General features: G+C 43.8%; 1 protein-coding gene across 1 annotated transcript in view; it reads left to right on the top strand.

Annotated features, from left to right (window-relative positions):
* Nucleotides 1–19,900, top strand: part of LOC145391606 (venom carboxylesterase-6-like) — a 108,975-nt gene that overhangs the window by 34,497 nt on the left and 54,578 nt on the right. Inside the window, exons 7-11 of the mRNA XM_080266150.1 lie at nucleotides 119–248; nucleotides 1,076–1,269; nucleotides 14,400–14,550; nucleotides 17,650–17,828; nucleotides 18,728–18,881. Coding sequence (XP_080122276.1) covers nucleotides 119–248; nucleotides 1,076–1,269; nucleotides 14,400–14,550; nucleotides 17,650–17,828; nucleotides 18,728–18,881 — 808 coding nt within the window. The remainder of the gene's footprint in view (nucleotides 1–118; nucleotides 249–1,075; nucleotides 1,270–14,399; nucleotides 14,551–17,649; nucleotides 17,829–18,727; nucleotides 18,882–19,900) is intronic.

Genomic DNA, 19,900 nt, shown 5'->3' with positions numbered 1-19,900 from the left:
TTATGATCCGACTTTGAGACACTCCTTGTCATTCTTACAAAAACAAAGATACGAAGTGGAATTGATCGTAGGGTCGTTAGAGATTCTACTTCAAAATCCATTGTCAATACTTCCCCAGACACAAGCTCTGCGCTGGATCCAGAAGAACATCAAGCGCTTCGGCGGTGACAAACATCAAGTTACTATTTTCGGTGAGACCACAGGAGGAGCATCTGTAATCTACCAAATGTTGACACCAGCTGCTAAAGGTAAGGGAGGTTCATTTATCTATCCTTCTACTGAGTTACTGTGCCTACCTATCTATTTATTTGTCTGTTTCCAGACGCCTTAATCCAGGAGGGAATGGCAGCAAAAAAATCACATCCATTTCACCCTGTACTCTGCATCTAGGCTGTCTCCCTTCCAGTTTACACCATTTGGTGGAAGACAGAGTGACATGGTTACGATTTGTTTGGTGATACTTGAAGTTAAGGTTTCAATTTTTTCTTTGACTGCAGTTGTAATACTACTGGAAATATGTATACTTTTATGTGTTTAACTGAAAACACTTGAATTAATGTTATTATTGTCATACACTGTCATGATCAACAGTTTCCCGACAATTCTTCGACTCTGACCATAAAAGGTGTTACACGAGGCATTTGTGTATGAGATATTTACCGTGACATTATGAAGCACAGAACAAATTGGTTTATGTAAAGATATTCTCAGATATGTAGAAATATAAGAAAAACATTCAAGTGCATAATGCTGGCAAGGGAAAGTCGCGAACTATTGCTCATGTTAGTACATAATTCGTTCGGTTACAGAAACTCCTAGATACAGCAGTGAGAAGTAGATCCAACTTTAGTCGGTTTCATTTTACCCGATGGAACTGGCCCACTACGGCAACTTTTGTACTTAGTGGTGGTTACGCGAAATTCCTGAGCCTTATTTATGGGGAAGAAAAAAAAAGAAGTTTCCTTGATTACCTACAAAATCGATCCCCCAGTCTGAGTGTGCACTTTCAGATGAACCGAAAGAGGCTATGGGTCATTGTCAGGTCTCATTAAATGCAATAACTACTCCTCCACAGGACTATTCTCCCGAGTGATCGCTCAGTCTGGAAGCGTCCTGTGTCCTTGGGCTATCACCCGGACTGCTGCCCAGACCGCCAAGAGGGTCGCCGAGGCCCTATCTTGCCCCACGAACCAAGGCAGCCAGGAAATGCTGGAGTGTCTCCAGGTTCTCGACGCACGACAGATCGTCTACCAAACATACGACTTGTTCGTGAGTGTTTGTACTGATGATATAACACATCCGGGTCCACATTAACAATGCTAAGTTTAACTTCGTATCTTATCTCATATTTTCATTTCCTGAAAAAGGGAGAAGTTTCTTTCTGTCTATCTATTGCCAGACGTCTTAATCCCGTATAGGGTGGCCACAAACAAATCGCCTCCATGTCGCCATGTCCCCCGCTATTTCACTGCCCCGTTCACAGCTCACCCCCCCCCTCTCATATACCTCTCCACTCCATCCCTGCATCTCATCCTTGGCTTGCCCCTCCCTCTCCCACCCTCCACCTCACTCACATACACTCTTACGTTAGTTTCTCACTCTTCATCCTCTCCACATGGCCAAACTACCTCAATGTGTTTCTCCTAATGCTTTCTATCACATTTACACCACAACGCTTCTTCACTTCCTCATTTGTCAGTCTGTCTCTCAATGTGACTCCACATGCTCCTCTAATATAACTCATTTTCACTGCTATCACTCTTGACTTCTGTCTCTCCAACAAGGTCCAAGCTTCACTTCCATACGTTAGTGTTGGTATCACAATACCGTCATGCAGTAATTTTTCACTTCCATGCTTACTTCCCTGTTTCTTATCACTGTTTTCAAGGAACCAGCAGCCTTTTTTCTTTGATGGACCCTTTCAAGCACTTCTCCCTCTAAATATCTATCCTTACTCATCACACTACCCAAGTACTTAAACGCACTCACATTTTCCATTTCCTCCTTATCCAATCTCACTGTACATTCAGTGACTTCATTTCTCTCGAAGACCATAACTTTACTCTTCCCTACATTCACCTTTACTACAGATTCCGTTTCTTACACACTCTTCCAAACTCATCCACCAAGCCTTGCAGCTCCCCTTCGTCTTCACTTAACAACATAGTATCATCTGCAAACAACAGTACAGGGAGTTTCTATACACTGCCCCCTCTCATAAGGGCCGCTCCAACATGCACTACCCTACCTTGTATCTTTTTTATAACCCCATCCATATACAGATTGAACAACCATGGAGACATGACACATCTCTGTTTCAATCCAACCTTCACATAGGAAAATTCATCCAGTTCACCATCCATCCGCAGTGCAGCCTTAGCATCCTCTTACAAACTCATCACGGCATTCAGCAACTTCCCATCTACTCCATATATTCTTAATACTTTCCCTAATCCTTGTTTATCCAACCCGTCATATGCTTTCTCCAAATCCATGAAGGCCACATACAACTTCTCTCCCTTCTCTAGAAACTTTTCCACTAAAGATCTAAGAACGAAGTTTCTGCATTCTAAATTTCAAGATCCTTCTTACATTGGTATAAGAACTGCCTCTTATTAATGCTGTCAACTGTGATTTCATTCTGTTGAAAGAAAGAGAAAGCAGAGGGCTCTGTACTCTTTATCATTTGGGCAAAAACAAACATGAGTTACAGTGCGAGTTGTTTTTAAGCTTGTTCATGAATTCCAACCGTGTTTTGTACTAGAAGAACCTTTATCATTGGGTCTGAAAGTTTCGTAGCACCTCTTCAACAAAGCTTTCTGTTGCACGTTACATAGTAATATCCTCTAGTATCTTTCCTACAAAAGTTGTTGTGCCCTGCTCTCAGGTTGTATCTCTCTGTGCGGAAACAAGTTGTCATCCTGCTGAGGAAAATAGATCCATGGTGAAAGTAGGTGCATTGGGAATGTAGGTCCATGCAGTGAAGAGGAATCTCATCTCATGAAGGTGAAATGGGTCTGCCAGAGAAAGAGGTAAATCCTACCATAGGGGACAATGGGTCCATGAGGGAAAAGGTATAGGCAATGCATCCATGGTGGAATGGGAAGATTCCTCTCAAAAGGGGAAAATAGGTCCATGAGGAATAGGTATGTTCCCCAATGTGGGCAACATAGATCCATGGTGGGAATAGGGCAATGAGAGAAATAGGTCCATAGAAGAATAGCTTCTAGTGAGAAATGGGCTGAGACTGGATAGAAGGACCACTGAGTAAAGTTAGGACCATGGGGGAAAGAAATATATGAGAGAAAGTAGGTTCTGGAGGGAGTAGCTGCCTCCCCATATTAAGAAAATAGGTTACTGGACAGACGAGATCTATAAAGGTGGATACATCTATGCAGATATTAGGTTCATGGGGAAAAGTAGCCGATGCACGAACAAGTTCATGGAAAAATAGGTAGATAGAAGGTTGACCCCAAGGGGGCATAGCCGGTGACGGCTTACATTGCTCATGTTCTTGTCATAACTGTATCAGAGGATAAGTAACATACAAAGGATATTAGGGTAAAAAAAAAAAACAAACTTGCTGAGGAATACAATATACTCGAACTATAATCCTGTATGTGTGTGTGTGTGTGTGTGTGTGTGTGCAGTACAACCAAAACTGCAAAAACGGTTTTGATGAAATTTGGCAGGATTTTTTGGAACTGGGTCCCAGATGGGCCAGTTTCATTTTTATGTCAATTAAATTGTTCTGAATGAGTGTATTGTCCCCTAAGAATTGTTCCCACTGGTGTTACATGTCTCATACGCTGTAAAGTACAGCGAGCGAGCGAGAGAGAGAGAGAGAGAGAGAGAGAGAGAGAGAGAGAGAGAGAGAGAGAGAGTTGAAGATCTACTATCTGATGTGTATTACTTCACTGATACTATGAATGAGGATTTTATTTGGCAGAAAAGGGTGGTAGTTGTGGTGGAAGTGGTGGTGGTAGCTGTGTTGAGGGTGTTGGTGGTGGTAACTGTGATGAGGGTGGTGGTGGTGGTAGCTGTGATGATAGTGGTGATATTAACGGTGGTAGCTGTGATGATGATGGTGGAGGTGGTGGCTGTTCAGAAACTGCTCTGATTTGGGCAAGTGCTTTCAAGCCCACATGGTTGTGAAACAACTTTCATTTGGACTAGTAGTGAGTGGTCCGATAGGGCTGCAAGAAACTTGAAGGTACTATGAAGTCTTCCATGGGTGCGGGAAAGAAGCTGCATGACCGCATTTGTTGGTAAACTTCCATTTGTGCATATCTTTGTGGACCAATTATGCTGTGTAGTCTCCTGGTTTTCCTTGCTCCTGGAAACCTGGCTTAATTTTGATAATCCCTTCATTCCATGACTCACTATTTTTGCCTGTCATTACTAACTCAAGACGATTTCATTCGACTCTGGGATGGTATCTCTCAGCGTAGAGGTTAAGTGAAGCCCACCTTAATCAAATAGAATTTTACTCAGCTAAAAGAGAAGGAGCTAGGATTCTAGGAGCCTGAATGGTGTGCATGAATAAGAGTCTGTCCCAGACAATGGGGATGTTGTTGATGATTCTTCCTTTTTTGTGACTTCTTCCTCAATGTGTTCCCCATCCTTAGGTGGGTATAAAAGGCCAAAATTATGATGAGGAACAAATTTATGTGGGTGAGTGCTTAGGTGTGGATGCTGAGCTTTAATTTCTAGCAAAAATAACGTGCTGCTTCTGCTGCTGCTGCTGCTGCTGCTGCTGATGATGATGATGATGATGGTGACTGGAACAGTAATATAAGCCAGGGCGGCAGCGTGTGAGGTTCTTGTCAGGATTGGGACTATCGGCAGCAAAAGTCCTGTTGCCTCTCCTGTCTCTCTTTTCATGGACTTTGAAAATTAAGATCATGAATCTCCTGCATCAGACACTGCTGAATATATCGGTTCACAAATCAATGGCCAAGTAATGGCTTATTACAATTTGTTATAGAACTGTCCATACCCTGCTAACAGTTAACTGAGAGATCGGACTCTTACATATAGTCTGACTGCATCTGCCCTGGAGCAACCACCCAAAAACCTCTGGATGTGACTCTCACTTAAAAAAAAAAAAAAAAAAAAAAAAAAAAAAGAGTCCCTCAGCCTCTTTAAAATTGTCAGAAATCACTCAAACAAGTAATAAGTCTCTCCAAATCAAACTTTCTTCACAACCAAGCACCCAATCTACTAAATCATCCAAAACACAATGGTATTTTGGTCAACTCAGCTGTTTCAATAGTAGGCTAATTTTTACAAGTCATCATCCATTCCCCGATTAAAATCTTCAGACGGAAATTTTGTTAACGAACCCCATGGAAAAATATTTTTGCCAGTGCATCTGCCTGTTCCTCTACGTAAGACGAAATCAATCAAAATGATCCTGTACTAGAACTTGACTCTCCCGAAATCGCTCTACTAAAAGCTTAGACAAGAATACGAAATCAGTCTTAAACAGCTTACCAACCAACAAGCCTCAGGTACAGATGGAAGCCTCCCATATTACTGAAAAAGTGTTCCCCAGAACTTGCTCATGTTCTGGCCGAATTATTCAGACTATGCATCCGTACGTTTTCATTCCCTAATTCTTGGAAAGATGCCAACATCCATCAGTTTCCAAAGAAAGCAAGTTCTCTGATCCCTCTGCTTACAGATACATAGTTATTGCATATCCTCTTGGTTGTATTTGAAAGTGTCGTTATTAAGCACACAATTTAAAATTTATAATCAAACAACCAAATTTGTGACAGACAGTATGATTTTCGTCACTAAGATTTACTGCTGCCATACTCAGTCTAATTACCCATACAACCAGTTAGTCCAATGACCAAAAGGAAGAAACCCACAGAGTACTGCACTGTTCCCTGTTGTCCAGACTCCCTTACTACTGCCTATATTCATTTGTTCCTTTGATTTCATATCACAGCAACAGAAAGAGAAGAGGTAGGTGATGTATATTAAAAATTCCACTCGATTATTGCCAGTGTGCTACTAGGTTCGGACCTGGCTCCAACCCTGTTGCTCATTTATATCAATGATTCCTTGTCTATCACGCCTAATCCTATTCACTCATATGTACTGTACATGACTCAATGCTTCGCAGTTCCTTTACCCAAAATTCCTGTACATTCATTCGTAGATAAGTCAACCCTTCACAGTTCCTTTACTCTGTCACAAAGTTTGATATCTTGAACTCCCAATTCACTGCAGCAATCTATATAAATCTAGACTTGCCTAAGGTCACTAGATGGGGACAAAATAACACTGTTTCATTTAATGCTACGAAAACATATTCAGTTTAATAATACATATGAAGAAGATATTACCTGATTCCTATGATACCTTCAGTGCAACCAATATTCCTGTCTCTAACTGTACTGAAATTCTTGGTGTTTCGCTCAACAGTATATATTCTCAATTGGACCTCTCACGTTAGATCACTTGCTAAAATGTCTTCAAAGAATCGTGGATTATTGTACAGAGTTCTTAGCTTCTTCACTGACTTGCAGTCAACCATAACTTACAAGTCATGTGCGCCCTCAGCTCGAATTTTGCTCATCCTTGTGGAATGGATGTGGGAGGTTGCACGAAAACAACTGGACAAAATTCAGAACAAAGCAATAACAAAAAGTAATCACCAAGTAATTACAAATGAAGTACATTCCCTACAAATAAGAAGGAATGTTACCTCCCTTGCATTATTTTAGATACTCTGGCAAATGCTCAGATGAAGTTGCGTCCATTGTGCCGTCTATCTTCTTCCACCATTCTACGAGAACATGTAGTAGTACTCATGAGTTGACTGCCACACTGTCATATTGCAGAAGTTCTGCCTACCAGAATTCCTTCATTCCCCGAATGGCTTCCTTAGAAATTCGCTTCCTTTGGTTAGTTTCAAACCAAACTTCAACTCACAGCAGTTCATGTCTAACTATTTCAGATTTTTTATGAAAGGAGGACACCTGTAGTCTGGTGTATGAAGTTTCTTTTTCTTCCTCAGTTCATCTTCTGTATAAGGTTCGCCACCAGAGGTCTGGACATAAACAAATCATTGCTGTGTGCGGCTCATATTCCTGGTTTTTCTGCAGGTCCTTGCCTTCCAACACCTTTCTATCGTTGCAGGGAGCAACATAAAGGTCTAGTGCTTATTTCACCGTTGGTTGTGTTTTTGGGTGCTTGGACTTAGCCTGTAGTTTGGGGGGAAAATTCAGTATGGCAGACGGGACCCCCCTGATTGGGTTATCTCGTTTCTGCACATGCGCAGTACGACCTGTATGACGTCATGGACTTCCCTTGCTACCATTGATCTGTTTTGTCATTCTGGTGAAGCTGATGCCCTGCTCACCCTGCTACCTGCCTAGGTGTGCAACATTAAGTATTCAGGCCCTGCCATCCTCGAGGACCTTGAAGCTGACCTGGCACTGAATGACGAGGATGAGATGACTCAGAGTGACTGGCCATAGCTACCACAATGTAGTAGCACTGTCTCACTAGCTGAGGAAGTAGCTACGGAACCAGCACTATCTGTACCTGCTGCATCTCACCTCGTCGGCCAGGCATCTTCCTCTGCCAAGCACACCGTACATAACACCTCGGACAGCAACAGTAAGCCTTCATCCCCTGCTGCTAAATCCTCCAAGTGGCAAGATACTTCTGGTCCTCTGCAGAGTGGAAACCGCTCTTGGATCAAATACTCCTTGCCTCAAGCAGCTTGTTCAATCCCCCCAAGTTTCGCCGTTGCTTCCTGCCTCTACGCCTCCGGCGTTCGCACCCAGGGCTGACTACATCAAGCTTATATTCAAAGACAACCCAACTGGGAACATCAAACTTTGATGGTTGTCTGAGGTCAACCATGCTTTTCACCTTGACCGCACCCAAGTGGAGGTCAGGATGTCTGCAATCACTTCCCGTTTTGTCTACATCTCCAGATGTTGCAGGGACATCATAGATAGCGTAACGGAAGGAGAGTTCTTATCTCATTCTTTGGAAATTCAAGACTCACCTGAGAGGCCCTGCAAGTTTCCTATTTACCTCCTTACACGTTATCCTGTCTGTACTGATTCCAACTTGGCCAAGGAGCTCCAGGTATCTCCTCAGCCCGACGTTTCCACCAGAATGGCACTCCTGTCAACCGGCTGGTAGTCACCTGGAGCTTTCCTCACCTGCCACCACCAACTGTCACCTTCAGCTTCCTTCCCTGCCTCCCATCTTGTGACTTTCACAAGATGAAGGAAGAGCAACCATGGTGCTTTTGATGCTGGGGCATTGGTCACATCTCCCGGTAATGCTCTGCACCAGAATGGTGTGCATGGTGCTCTGGCCAACACGAATCTTGGACGTGTCTTCACCGACCCCCTTCACCAATTTCTGATACAGCCACGATGCAACCCAACCCGCCACCTCCAGATACCTTGCACTGGAAATGTCCCCGACGTCATCAAGGAGTTAACGTTTGGCATGGCTGTACTAGATGCTGGGCTAACTCTGCCCCCCTTGCCAATGGTGGGGCTCCACTAGCGTCACCACCACCACCACTCCGCACTGCCGCTTCCCCTGCCTCCACTGTCGGTTTGGATTTAGTTGCAGTCACTGAACTTCGCGATGCTGTTGCCACTCTCAGGACTCGGATTAGTTCATTTACGGCACGTTTCGATGCAAAAGAAGCCTGCATTGATGGCTTGGTTAGCAAGCAAGCCACATTTGAGACAACATTAAATTCACTGGTTGAATCACAACAAGTCATCATTACAACTGTCACCACCCTTAGGGTATGTCCACTCCTCCATCCAGCACCGTTTCCTCCAAAGCTCTGTAAACGACGAGACAACCTTTCAGCTTCTTAACCCGCGGTGTCCCGTCGACGTTCTTTAACGTCCACACGTTTTGTCACTGCCAATCCCGTCGACGTACATAAACGTGAAAAAATTGCAAAGTCCCTAATTTGCACAATTTTCAATTTTCGCAAGTCATTTTTGGTACGTATACACGTGACACCTTCCTCAACAAGATGCCAGGCAGGGACAATGCCTTACCTAGCATGACCTCCTCTCCCCCCCTACATGCCATTGTCTCAGCAATTCACCTGTTATCAGTGACCTGGCCAGTATAGCCATGTCATGCCACGGTACGAAATTCAGGGCCAGAGTGATTCCCCAATCAATGACAATGTGGAGGACAAACTTTACATAGCATTAGAGGAAGAAACAGTTAGAAATGATGATCAGGTAATGTGGCAAAAAAAAGGTCAGGTATTAGTGAGTGAAACAATGCTTATAATGCCTATATTACTGCTTGAAAACCAATATACTCTTGTACTACATATAAATTCGTACCAAGTAAATAAATAAATACCGTTTATGAGTGGTGTGAAATAGTTATCCTCCCATAGAACTCGTTTTCTTTGGTGCCAGCCTGATAGAAAACCCAGTAAGGTAAGAAGGTACTCCTACCTGTGATGAGTATTTTAAACCTCAGGTGAGCAATTTCTCTATGAATTTTTGATGTTTCTCACCAAAAGCGAAGGTTTGAGCCCCCCAAAAATTTTTCCTAAAATGGTCGGGATTGGGGGGAGTCAGTGGTGGAAAAGTGGTCGGGATGGGGCCGGTTAAGGTCACCATTGGAAGCGGCACAATTCGGTTGTGCAACGTGTGCTCTGCACCAGGCAGGTTGAATACAGCTGCTCTCTCAGCTCCCACCATCCATGGCATGATATACATGTGGGATTATAATGCCCGATACCCTGCTTTGGGGACCTATCTGCCACCAATAACCGTAACGGGACTAAACTTCTTGAGTATATTCGTCGTAATCAGCTCATCCACTGGGACACTGGTGGGGCCACACACTCTCGAGGAGGTACACTAGATCACGTCCTTACATCCGGCCTCATGGCATCCTGGGTCAGGTGTTTGTCTATCCCAGCTCTCTTCTCTGTTCACATTCCTCTCAGCCTTCATTATTCCCTCCCTGCTACACGTTCTGCACACAGATGCACTAGCATTGCAATCCCACCAAAGTACTGCCCTACATACATCTCCTATATGACCAACCTTCTTCCCACGTTCGACCTTCAATGTCCCAAAAAGCTGTATTCATCACTTGGCAGGTCCACACATGACTTCTACACCCATTATGTCAGCAGGCCACACATTACGCTCCATCATGATGCCTTTCAAAGACGACCTTCCCCCGAGAGTCTCCATCGGTACTGATTGTTAAGGGATGATCTAGTTGCTCTCCAGCACTGTGTTTATACTGATTCGTGGCATAAACTTACCGATAGCATCAACCATCAAACGACTGTTGGTTCCATGTGGCGCCTTATCAACAAAGTTGTTAAGAAGAAGTCCCTAGTGTCCTCCACCACAGTCCAGCACAGTACACATAGGATCTTGTAGATGCCTGGTCTTCACAGTCACGGGCTTGCGCCCTTCCCGCACACATACAGGACACGCTGTCCACCCAGAAAAACTTTCGTGCTCTCCGTCTCAACGCCGCTTTACTGAGGACAGACGATGAGGATGGGATGGCTATAACTGACAATGAATTGCGCGGGCCCTCACCAGGGGTAGGGTAACGGCTCCAGCTGATGATGGCATCACTTTTTCTGTCCTCCGTGTCCTCCTGAAGGTTCCTGATAATCCCTTTCTCCAGCTATTCAATCTTTGTGTCCGTCTGGGATACGTGCCACAAGCCTGGACCCGCAGTACAATTGTGCCTATTCCTAATCCTGGCACTGATAGATTACGACCAGTTTCCCTTACCTCCTGCTTCAGTAAAGTACTAGAATGCATCCTCCTCACAAGACTCTTGTTTAGGCTGCAGGACAAGCTCTCACCCCGACTGTACGGCTTTTTACCACAGTGAGGGACACATTACTGCCTCATGAAGCTATACACCCACCTATCCCCCACCAGTGTTGTGGCCTTCATTTATTTAAAGAGTGCATTTGATGTCGCCAACAGAGACATCATTTTCCACCAGCTAGTGGATTTTGAAGTCAAGGGAAACCTACTGCGGTGGATGCATGGTTACCTGTCTAATAGGTCCTCTCATGTTCTTTTTAAGGGCGCGTACAGCACTGCTAAGGATTTCGAGCTTGGTACTCCACAAGGTGGTGTCCTTGGTCCTTTTCTCTTTAACATCCTCATACATCATCTACTCACCCTCCTTCCTGGCACCCCTGGAACCACAATTACTTGCTATGCTGATGACATCTGCATTCTCTCAAATTCCCCAGCAGATCTGCAACATTTCCTTCACTTGTTTCACGAGTCGGCTTCCAAATGTGGACTCGTTATCTCTCCAGAAAAGAGTAGAATCTTCACTTCCCGTCCAGGAAGAACACTGCCTGTATTCTTTGTCGGGGATTGTGTTATTCCTCTGTGCACACAGTACCTTTATCTGGGGGCGCTGGTATGGAGTTCTTCCTCCATTGCTGCAAGACAACGCATGCATCTGATTGTTCAGGATCTGCTGACCCGGCTACAGCAGCACCTAAAACCTCTCAAGTGGCTCACCAATTATGACCCTGGGGTGTCTGTTCCTGTATCATGAACCATATACATAGCGTTCATTCAATCAGTTGTTGATTATCTCTCCCCTGCTCTTTGTCAACTTTCCGGAACACCCTTACAACCTCTTGAGAAGTTCCAGAACGCAGTAATGAGACATCCTGGACTACCCTGGCTGAACCAGAATTGTCAACATGCAACTTGAACTCAACCTTCCACCACTTGTTGAGAGAATATACTCCATGGTTACATACTTCAGCATTAAGTGCCAGCATTATCCTCACCTTTCTCCCCACTACTCTCACATCATTCGAACTTCCCATGATCCCACTGCACCAAGGCCTCTGCTTTGCAGTGGTGGCTGCACACTTGTTAATACTGTTTGTTCAAACGTCTGACGGCTAAACATCAAGTACCGGTGCTTGCTGAGAAGGTGGACTATGTCATTCCACCTTGGCAGATCCCTGTGTCTGCTGTCTCATACACTCCAGCCTCCTGACCTGCCTTAACTTCAGAAACAGCAAGCTTTGGAGACCATTGCCAGGCTGTCATCTTCCCTTCTTTCAGCCCGCCATATCTACACCGATGGCTCCCTGCAGGAGGATGGCAGTGCTGGCTGTGCTCTATTTTCCCCAAGTCTGGACCCACCTCAAGGGGACTGCCAACCTCGTCGAGCTCTACGTATTGTGAACTACATGGACTCCTAGATGCAGTTACTTTATTAATATGGACGAACAACAGTGGCTTGATCATCTGTGACTCACAGCCGGCCCTTCATGTCCCCTCCTCTCCCAGGCCTGCATATCAATACCTCATTATGCAGATACTCCGTCAATTGGCTGCTGCCCGTAATCATTCGCTGGTGGTGCACTTTCTGTGGATTCCTTCTCATATTGGTCTCACAGCCAACAACACCTCTGACCTTGCAAGGACTGCCTGTGGACTGGATCCACCAGCTGTGGATGCTGCTAATGTCTCCCCCATTTGTTACAAGCAGATAATACGCCGAGCAGCCCGTTCCCCTATTCTCCACTATAGAAATACTGAGAGGGCTCATAGTTCGTCTGTCCAACATTAGGACCACTTTCTCTCTCGTTCCCATAGATATTGTTGCAGTGGTCTTATGGTTCGTCGACATAACGTGGTGTGTGTACCCGCCTCAGACTGGGCTACCGACCTGTGTGGCAGGTGGCTGAGGCGGGCAACGCTCCTTGTTTCTCCTCCTGTAAGCTGTGTAACGCACCCAGAGTCAACACCCTTGACCATTATTGCCTGCAATGTCCACTTGTCTCTGATTTATTACCACACAGACTCATATTACTGGACACTTGTAAACATTTGTTGGATGATGATAACCTAGATGTTCTCATGCATCATCCACACTTTGGTGGGTGTTAATTTGTTTTGTCTAGACAGCGTGTCCTGCGTGGCACGAGTTCCCCTGTACTCACCTCACACATGGCCACATTGCACTGTAACAGGTTTGTCGCCTTTGGTCATAATAAATTAATCAAATCATTTTTCTGTATTAAAAAAAAAAAAGTGACAAAAATGTCATTTGCCTCGGATTCAAGAGACTGATTTCAAAGTCCACGGAGAGGAAACCATGAAAACTTTCACTGTCATCAGTACATACTGCCAATGTTGGTCTTGTGAGTGTCAGTATGTGATGTTTTATTTTCATTTTTTTTTTTGGGGGGGGGCTGCTGCATTCTCGAACCATTATTTCTACTTCCCCTCCAATCCTGACCATAGCTGGAGGGAAGTTGTAGCAAGGGCTTTGCACCAAAGGAAGTACCATTGTTTATTGTTATGATGGTAGTTTTCAGTTCGCAAGATGCATGAGTAGCAGACTGCGATGACACTAACACTCGTTCTGTATAGAGAAGCTTTAAATCACCACCATGAATTTCTTTCTTACTACGGAACCTGGCTGTGACTCCCAACCAGGGAGGAGGGTGGACGGTGAGCACATACTATGTCTGACGTGTGAACATGTTACCTGTATTGACCTTGTGGGATAGACTGTTATATTATTCATGGGTGGTGGTGGTGATGATATCGGTGTGTAAGGACTAGTAGCACTGCGAGCAAAAACTCGTCAACAGTCCCTTATCAGAATTGTGTCCTGCTTCCACAGTTCTCATTCCTCCCCTAATAGCAGCGATTATCTTTCCTGCCTGTGTTTATTTTGTGTGTGCTTTGTATTGGCACACAAAACTATTTCATCTAGCTCCTTCCGTCGTTACAGCCAGTAAGGAAGTGTCTGCGAACTTTTGATCGTGTCAGTATATCTTGTTGCTGCTGATCCAGCAGGTGTGTGTGTGTGTGTGTATGTGTGTGTGTGTGTGTGTGTGTGTGTGTGTGTGTGTGTGTGTGTGTGTGTGTGTGTGTGTGTGTGTGTGTGTGTGTGTGTGTCTCCTGTTGTTGAGGGTGGTGTTGCTCTTGTTAGGACTGTCACAGTCGCCAAGCCCCCTCTTCAGCAGAAGATTTACAGGGTGGTCTCAGTCATCGAACAGTGGCAGGGCAGTAGTGATTCATGGTCGCTTGGATGGTCACCTTTAAAGGAGGCATTATATGGAATCTACATAACTGAAAAATTACCAGCCAAACCTTCTGATATATTCGTGAGATTTGTTCTCAAATCCTAAATGTTGCTTGTATAATCGGGAAAGGGAAGACTGGGGTTTCAGGAGAGGATTGTAGAGGTGGCCGAAGTTGATTCTATGACTGAGGCTGGAAACGATAGTATGTGTTTTTGTTGTTGACAGGAGCACTAATATGTGTTGGTGCTGACAAGTTCACTAATATATATTGCTGCTGATAGAAGTATGAATATGTTATCATTGGCAGGACTGGTCCATGCTGCCGCTGCTTATGGCACCCAGAGTGGACGGGGTGTACCTGCCTGCCGAGCCTGGAAGGCTGATTAGAGAAGGGAAAATCACCAAGGTGGACCTCATGTCAGGCACTAACAAGGACGAAGGCTCTTTCTTCTCGCTCCGTAAGAATTTGCATGGAAAGTGTTGAATGTATGCATTGTCACAGGTTAACCGATCGTATCCTTAACCCCTTTATGCTGGGTTATCCTTTTCTAGTTTATTCTTGCTGCTACCAAGCAAATGAATCCAGGTTAATGATGGCTTTTGAAATACAGGGCTTACGTATCCCTTCACTATCCCCTTCAGAACAGGATATCATTTCGGGTTTAAAATTGTCTGAGGTACCATGAATAGACGAATAAAATTACCAAAGAGTTGAAGGGACTGAAACTGAGGGACGATGGTACAGTGCATGCTAACCCCCACCCACTTTTGTTTTTGAAATATTTACGGCATACATGATATAGGGATTTTTTTTTACTTTTTATTTTGATACATGTTAAGTACATTTTATCCGTTCAAGGCTTCTAAATATGAGCATCGAAATCTGAGGTACTGCCTGCACAGTTGTAATCATGGGTTATCTAAATGCCACTCAGAATCCTGAATAGTAGTTATGGGTAACTGAGTCATTCAAAGACTTCACCAAGAAAAAGTAGGTTTGCTTTTATAATACTATGGGGACACGATGGACAAATACACGGAAATGCGTCTAGCTACACTTATAGTCTTAATAAATCAAACTATGTAATCGAACTCAACAACAACCAGTAAGAAAAAGAACACAAGCAATACAACATAACACTATCACAAAGTTTCTTGCATTAGTGAAGGATGAACTGACAAAAGGAATAACCTAACGCGGAATCAGATCATTAGTATACAACCTGTAAAACAGACCTTCAGAAATTTCGCCAACGGATACTTGCAAACACTCCCATCTCTATAGTTTTTTCACCACAACTTACGGCTTTTTTTACGTTCTGTTTGCAGTTTACTTTAACTCCACAGGAGAAAAGGAGTCTCTCTCTCTCCCCCTCTCTCTCTCTCTCTCTCTCTCTTTAAAATCGAATTAATCAATAAAGTAATTACTTAAATAAAATATGGGTGGGTGGAGAACAAGCAAGTCTCAGAGGTGATGGTTGTTGTTAATTAATTAATAAATAAATACTTAAGTATAATGTGGATGAGTGGAGGGCGAGCAAGACAGAGAGGTTGGTTGGTTGGCTAGCTGTGACATACACATGACGTCACAAGGGGAATCCCGCTGATTGGCTCATACCTTTTTATCGGACATTGTGACCTTGGAGTTGACCTGAACTGTCGCCCACTAAGACGAGTGCACACCGTCAGCAGGAGAGGATTCATTTGACACCTCAGTCGTGAAGATCGGTCCATAAATTCGAACTAAACAATGCGGACGAATTGGCTGATGGACAAAAAACTTTGTTGAATTAGCCTCACCAAAGGCCGAGATTTCGAATCCGAGAATGCGAACATCACATTGAAGGAATATGGCATAACTTTGAACTGAGTTGATCCAGGTATTGTTTAGTGGTTAGGTATTTTTATGGCCTCTTTGCCATCCACCTTTCGTCCAGTAGTCAGGTGATCAGTACTGTTACATACCTGTTCACACATTGCACCTTTTTTTTTTTTTTTTGCTATATCAGAGCTGAAAAGATATGATTTTTCATTTAGAACTGTAATGCAAACTCCCTAATGAGGATAATTCAGGCACACTTTCACCCGAGGTGATAATTGTTTTAGTTGTGGTCTGGAATATTCCTGCTAAACTTAGTATTTCTCCAGGATGGTGTTCCTTAAACAGACAACTGGCCGATCTATCAATCTATCTATCTATTGCCAGACGCTTAAATCTCGTAAAGGGTGGCCACACACAAATCGCCGCCATGTAGCCCTGTCTCCCGCCATTTCACTGCACTTCCCCCAGGTCACACCCCCCTCTCTCATATACCTCTCCACTCCATCCCCCCTTCTCATTCGCGGCCTCCTCCTCCCTCTTTCCCCCTCCAACTCACTCACATACACTCTCCTCGTCAGTCTGTCGGTCTCCATCCTCTCCACATGGCCAAACCACCACAGTGTACTTCTCCTAGCGCTTTCTATTACATCCACATCCACAACACAACCCTCCTAGACTTCCTCATTCGTCAGTCTGTCTCTCCATGTACCCCCACATGCTCCTCCAAGATAACTCATTTCCACTGCTCTCAGGACTTGTGTTCTTCTAACAAAGTCCAGGCTTCACTCCCATACGTTGGAGTTGGTATCACAATACAATCATGCTGCAACTTTTAAACTTCCTTGCTTACTTTCCTATTTCTTATCATTGCATTAAAAGAACCATGCACCTTTCTTCCTTGTTGCACCCTTTCAAGCACTTCATCCTCCAAACTTCCGTCCTTACTCATTACACTACCCATGTACTTAAATTAATGCATTCACATTTTCCTTTCCCTTATCACACAGTCTCACTGTACATTCAGTGATTTCATTTCTCTCGAAGATTGTAACTTTACTCTTCCCTATATTCACCTTTAGATTCTGTTCTTAAACTCTCTCCCAAATTCATTCACCAAGACTTGCAGTTCCCCTTCGTATTCACTTAACAATACAGTATCATCTGCAAACAACAGCACAGGAAGTTTCCAAACACTGCCCTCTCTCATGAGGGCCGCTCCAACCTCTACTGCCCTAGCTTGCACCTCTTCTATAACCCCATCCATATACAGATGGAACAGTCATGGAGAGATGACACATAGCTGCTTCAGTCCAACATCCAGATGGAAAAATTCTCTCAGTTCACTATCCACACGCACTGCAGCCTTAACACCCTCATACATACTTCTCATGGGATTCAACAACTTCCCATATACTCCATATGTTATTAATATTTTCCACATTCTTTGTCAACCCACTGTGCCATATTCTTTCTCCAGATCCATGAAGGCCGCAGATTCTTTCCATCCCATAGAAACTTTACCACAAAAGACCTAGGCATTAAAATCTGATCCACACAAGTGGCTGATCACTTGTTGGAAATGGGACGACGAATGTTGAAATTCGTTAAGACGAAATACTTCATACTGGGAGATCATACACAGGAGGATGCCTGCCACCTTCATAAAGTATTTCCCTTATGCATAAGTGACTTGTGTATCTACTCACAGTCTTCTCCATCGTGTTTCTATCCTCAGAACTGTACGCCTTAGAGAATGTTACGAAAGCAGTTGAGGATAACTTCTCTGTGATTGGACCCACCACAGTTGGCCTCACAGAAGACATCCCTGATAGAGAGAGCTTAGCCAGGGAGGTGTACCAGTACTACCTTGGAGGCACACACGTCACAAGAGACAATGTTGAACAGGTCACCCAGGTAATAATACAACAACAGTTCTGTTTTCAACGTTTTCACTGTATCCTTTTTCTATTCAGTGAAGTAGAGCCAATATAAAATTAGGGACAACAATTCGTCAGATATTCGAACTCTCTTGTTTCTTATCTTCCTCTGTCAGCTAATCATCCCAAGGAGAAGGTTTGATCTCTTCCTCTTTTATGCATTAGAGATGAAAGCAACAGACGTGCCACTTGTGTGAAAGTAGATGCATGAGTAGTGGAATTCTATTTTAGAAATTATATTTTCTCTCGCTTCTCTTGTTCCAATCTCAGTAAAAGTAAAAAAAAATAAATAAATGAATCCAAAGCAACCATCAGTGATGGCGTTGATGTATGAAAGGTGGAGTTTGAGTGATTGCAGAAGTATTCTGCTGTCGGATAGGACACAAGTTCGATCCCAGGCTGGGATATGGAATCAGGGGAATGATTTAAATTTCATTACAACAGACTTTACTTATCTTCCACAAGACCCACCGACGTCATACAAACGCCTCACTTATACCACCACCCTTGTCCCAAATGGGAAAGCTCTAACATTATCTTTAATATGGACAGTAGGTAATAATGCCAAAGTAGTGACAGGAGGAAGTGTGTGGCATTTAGGACTATTGGGCTTTAGCGATTGGAACATTAGGTGTATGCTTCACATCAGACACACTGAAAACATAGCTAAAGAAAAAGTCAGCAGCATGGGTTCCCAGGTACTCATATTTACTTCTGGAGTCAACTGAGAGTGAAGGAAGAGAAACGACAGGACTTTTGACTGTGAGCAACACGTCTTGAACTCAAAATTAAGCATAAATACAAGCCTTCTCTTTCATCTACAGTGTATAAGCAATTGATGGGCGTAATCTAATTTCAATCTATCTTCTCTAACAGATGATAAGCGACGCCCTCATTACCGTATGCCATGATCTTACCGTCATTCACCACGCCTGTGTTACCAGAAACAAAAAAACGTTCAGCTACGAACTCCAACACAAAGGACAACAATCAGTTCTTGACGTCATACCAGCAAACATAAGCAAGGAATGTAAGTGATCAAGGCCGTATAATAAGTGGCACAGCAGGCTACGTAGCAAATTTCCTTTACAATTAATTTTGCGTGTTACAGATCACCATACCTCTTTTCACTACTTGCATCATTTTAACATCAATATAGTTTGCATCAGTAACAAGCAAGAGATACTGAAGTGCAAAATGCACCATAACTTGCTAATAAAACATGCTACAAAGTCTACAAAACCATTTATGATATATTTGAACCGAAAGTTGAAATGTTGAATTCTTAATACTTAGACTGAGGAGACGCCCTTTAAGTTCATATATTTGTTATCGGATGGAATAAGACTGAAAGTACTTTATTCTTGCCCAAAAGTTTATATGTGATAGTTTTTAGCACTACTGGTTCACTTGATTTGTCTTGTGTATTAGCGATTGGCAGTCCACCAAGGGGAAGGAAAACTGATTCCAGACCTGGATAGTCAGACCAAGTGTTTAGGGCTACAGAAACCCTGTTCATAAGCTAGTCCCTCCTCTGACTTGGGAGGTTGGTAAGAGGTTTGCACCCCATCTCCGCAAAAAAGCTACAAAAATTGGGACGAGGGACGAGGGTGAAATGTTTTCGGCTGACTCTGATCCAGATTTCCTGGTGGATCCCTCCTCAGATGCTGGCAAGGCAGAACTCTTGGAGCCCTGTTAGGCTGACTCCTATAATAATGGCTGCTGAGTAAAGCCTTCGGAACGCCAGCTGCAGGATGTAAAGAAAGAACCTCCTCGCCCCAGTCCTGTTTTTTAATGGACGTCATGGTGATACGGAGGACCCACGAGTCCAAAGTTCCACACGCGGGTTTAGTCTTTGAGGGGCACTTCAGGTGTGAGTTTCGAATGTTCTAAGGCTTTCAGAGCATGATCAACTGCCTTTATTGTCACGAGTGATCTGGCGACTGAGAGTAGGCACTGCTGCACTCTATGAGGTGAAACGGTTTGACTATGGCCGCATAAATGGTTAAAGTCACATATATTACTCTCTGGTTGTGACAAAGCTGTCCA

The sequence above is a fragment of the Coenobita brevimanus genome, chromosome 19 (genome assembly GCF_032717465.1).
Source record: "Coenobita brevimanus isolate Jiangsu-jjx chromosome 19, ASM3271746v2, whole genome shotgun sequence".
Taxonomy (NCBI): Eukaryota; Metazoa; Arthropoda; class Malacostraca; order Decapoda; family Coenobitidae; genus Coenobita; species Coenobita brevimanus.
Note: the sequence above shows the minus strand (reverse complement) of the source record. Positions and strands in the feature narration are given on the sequence as shown.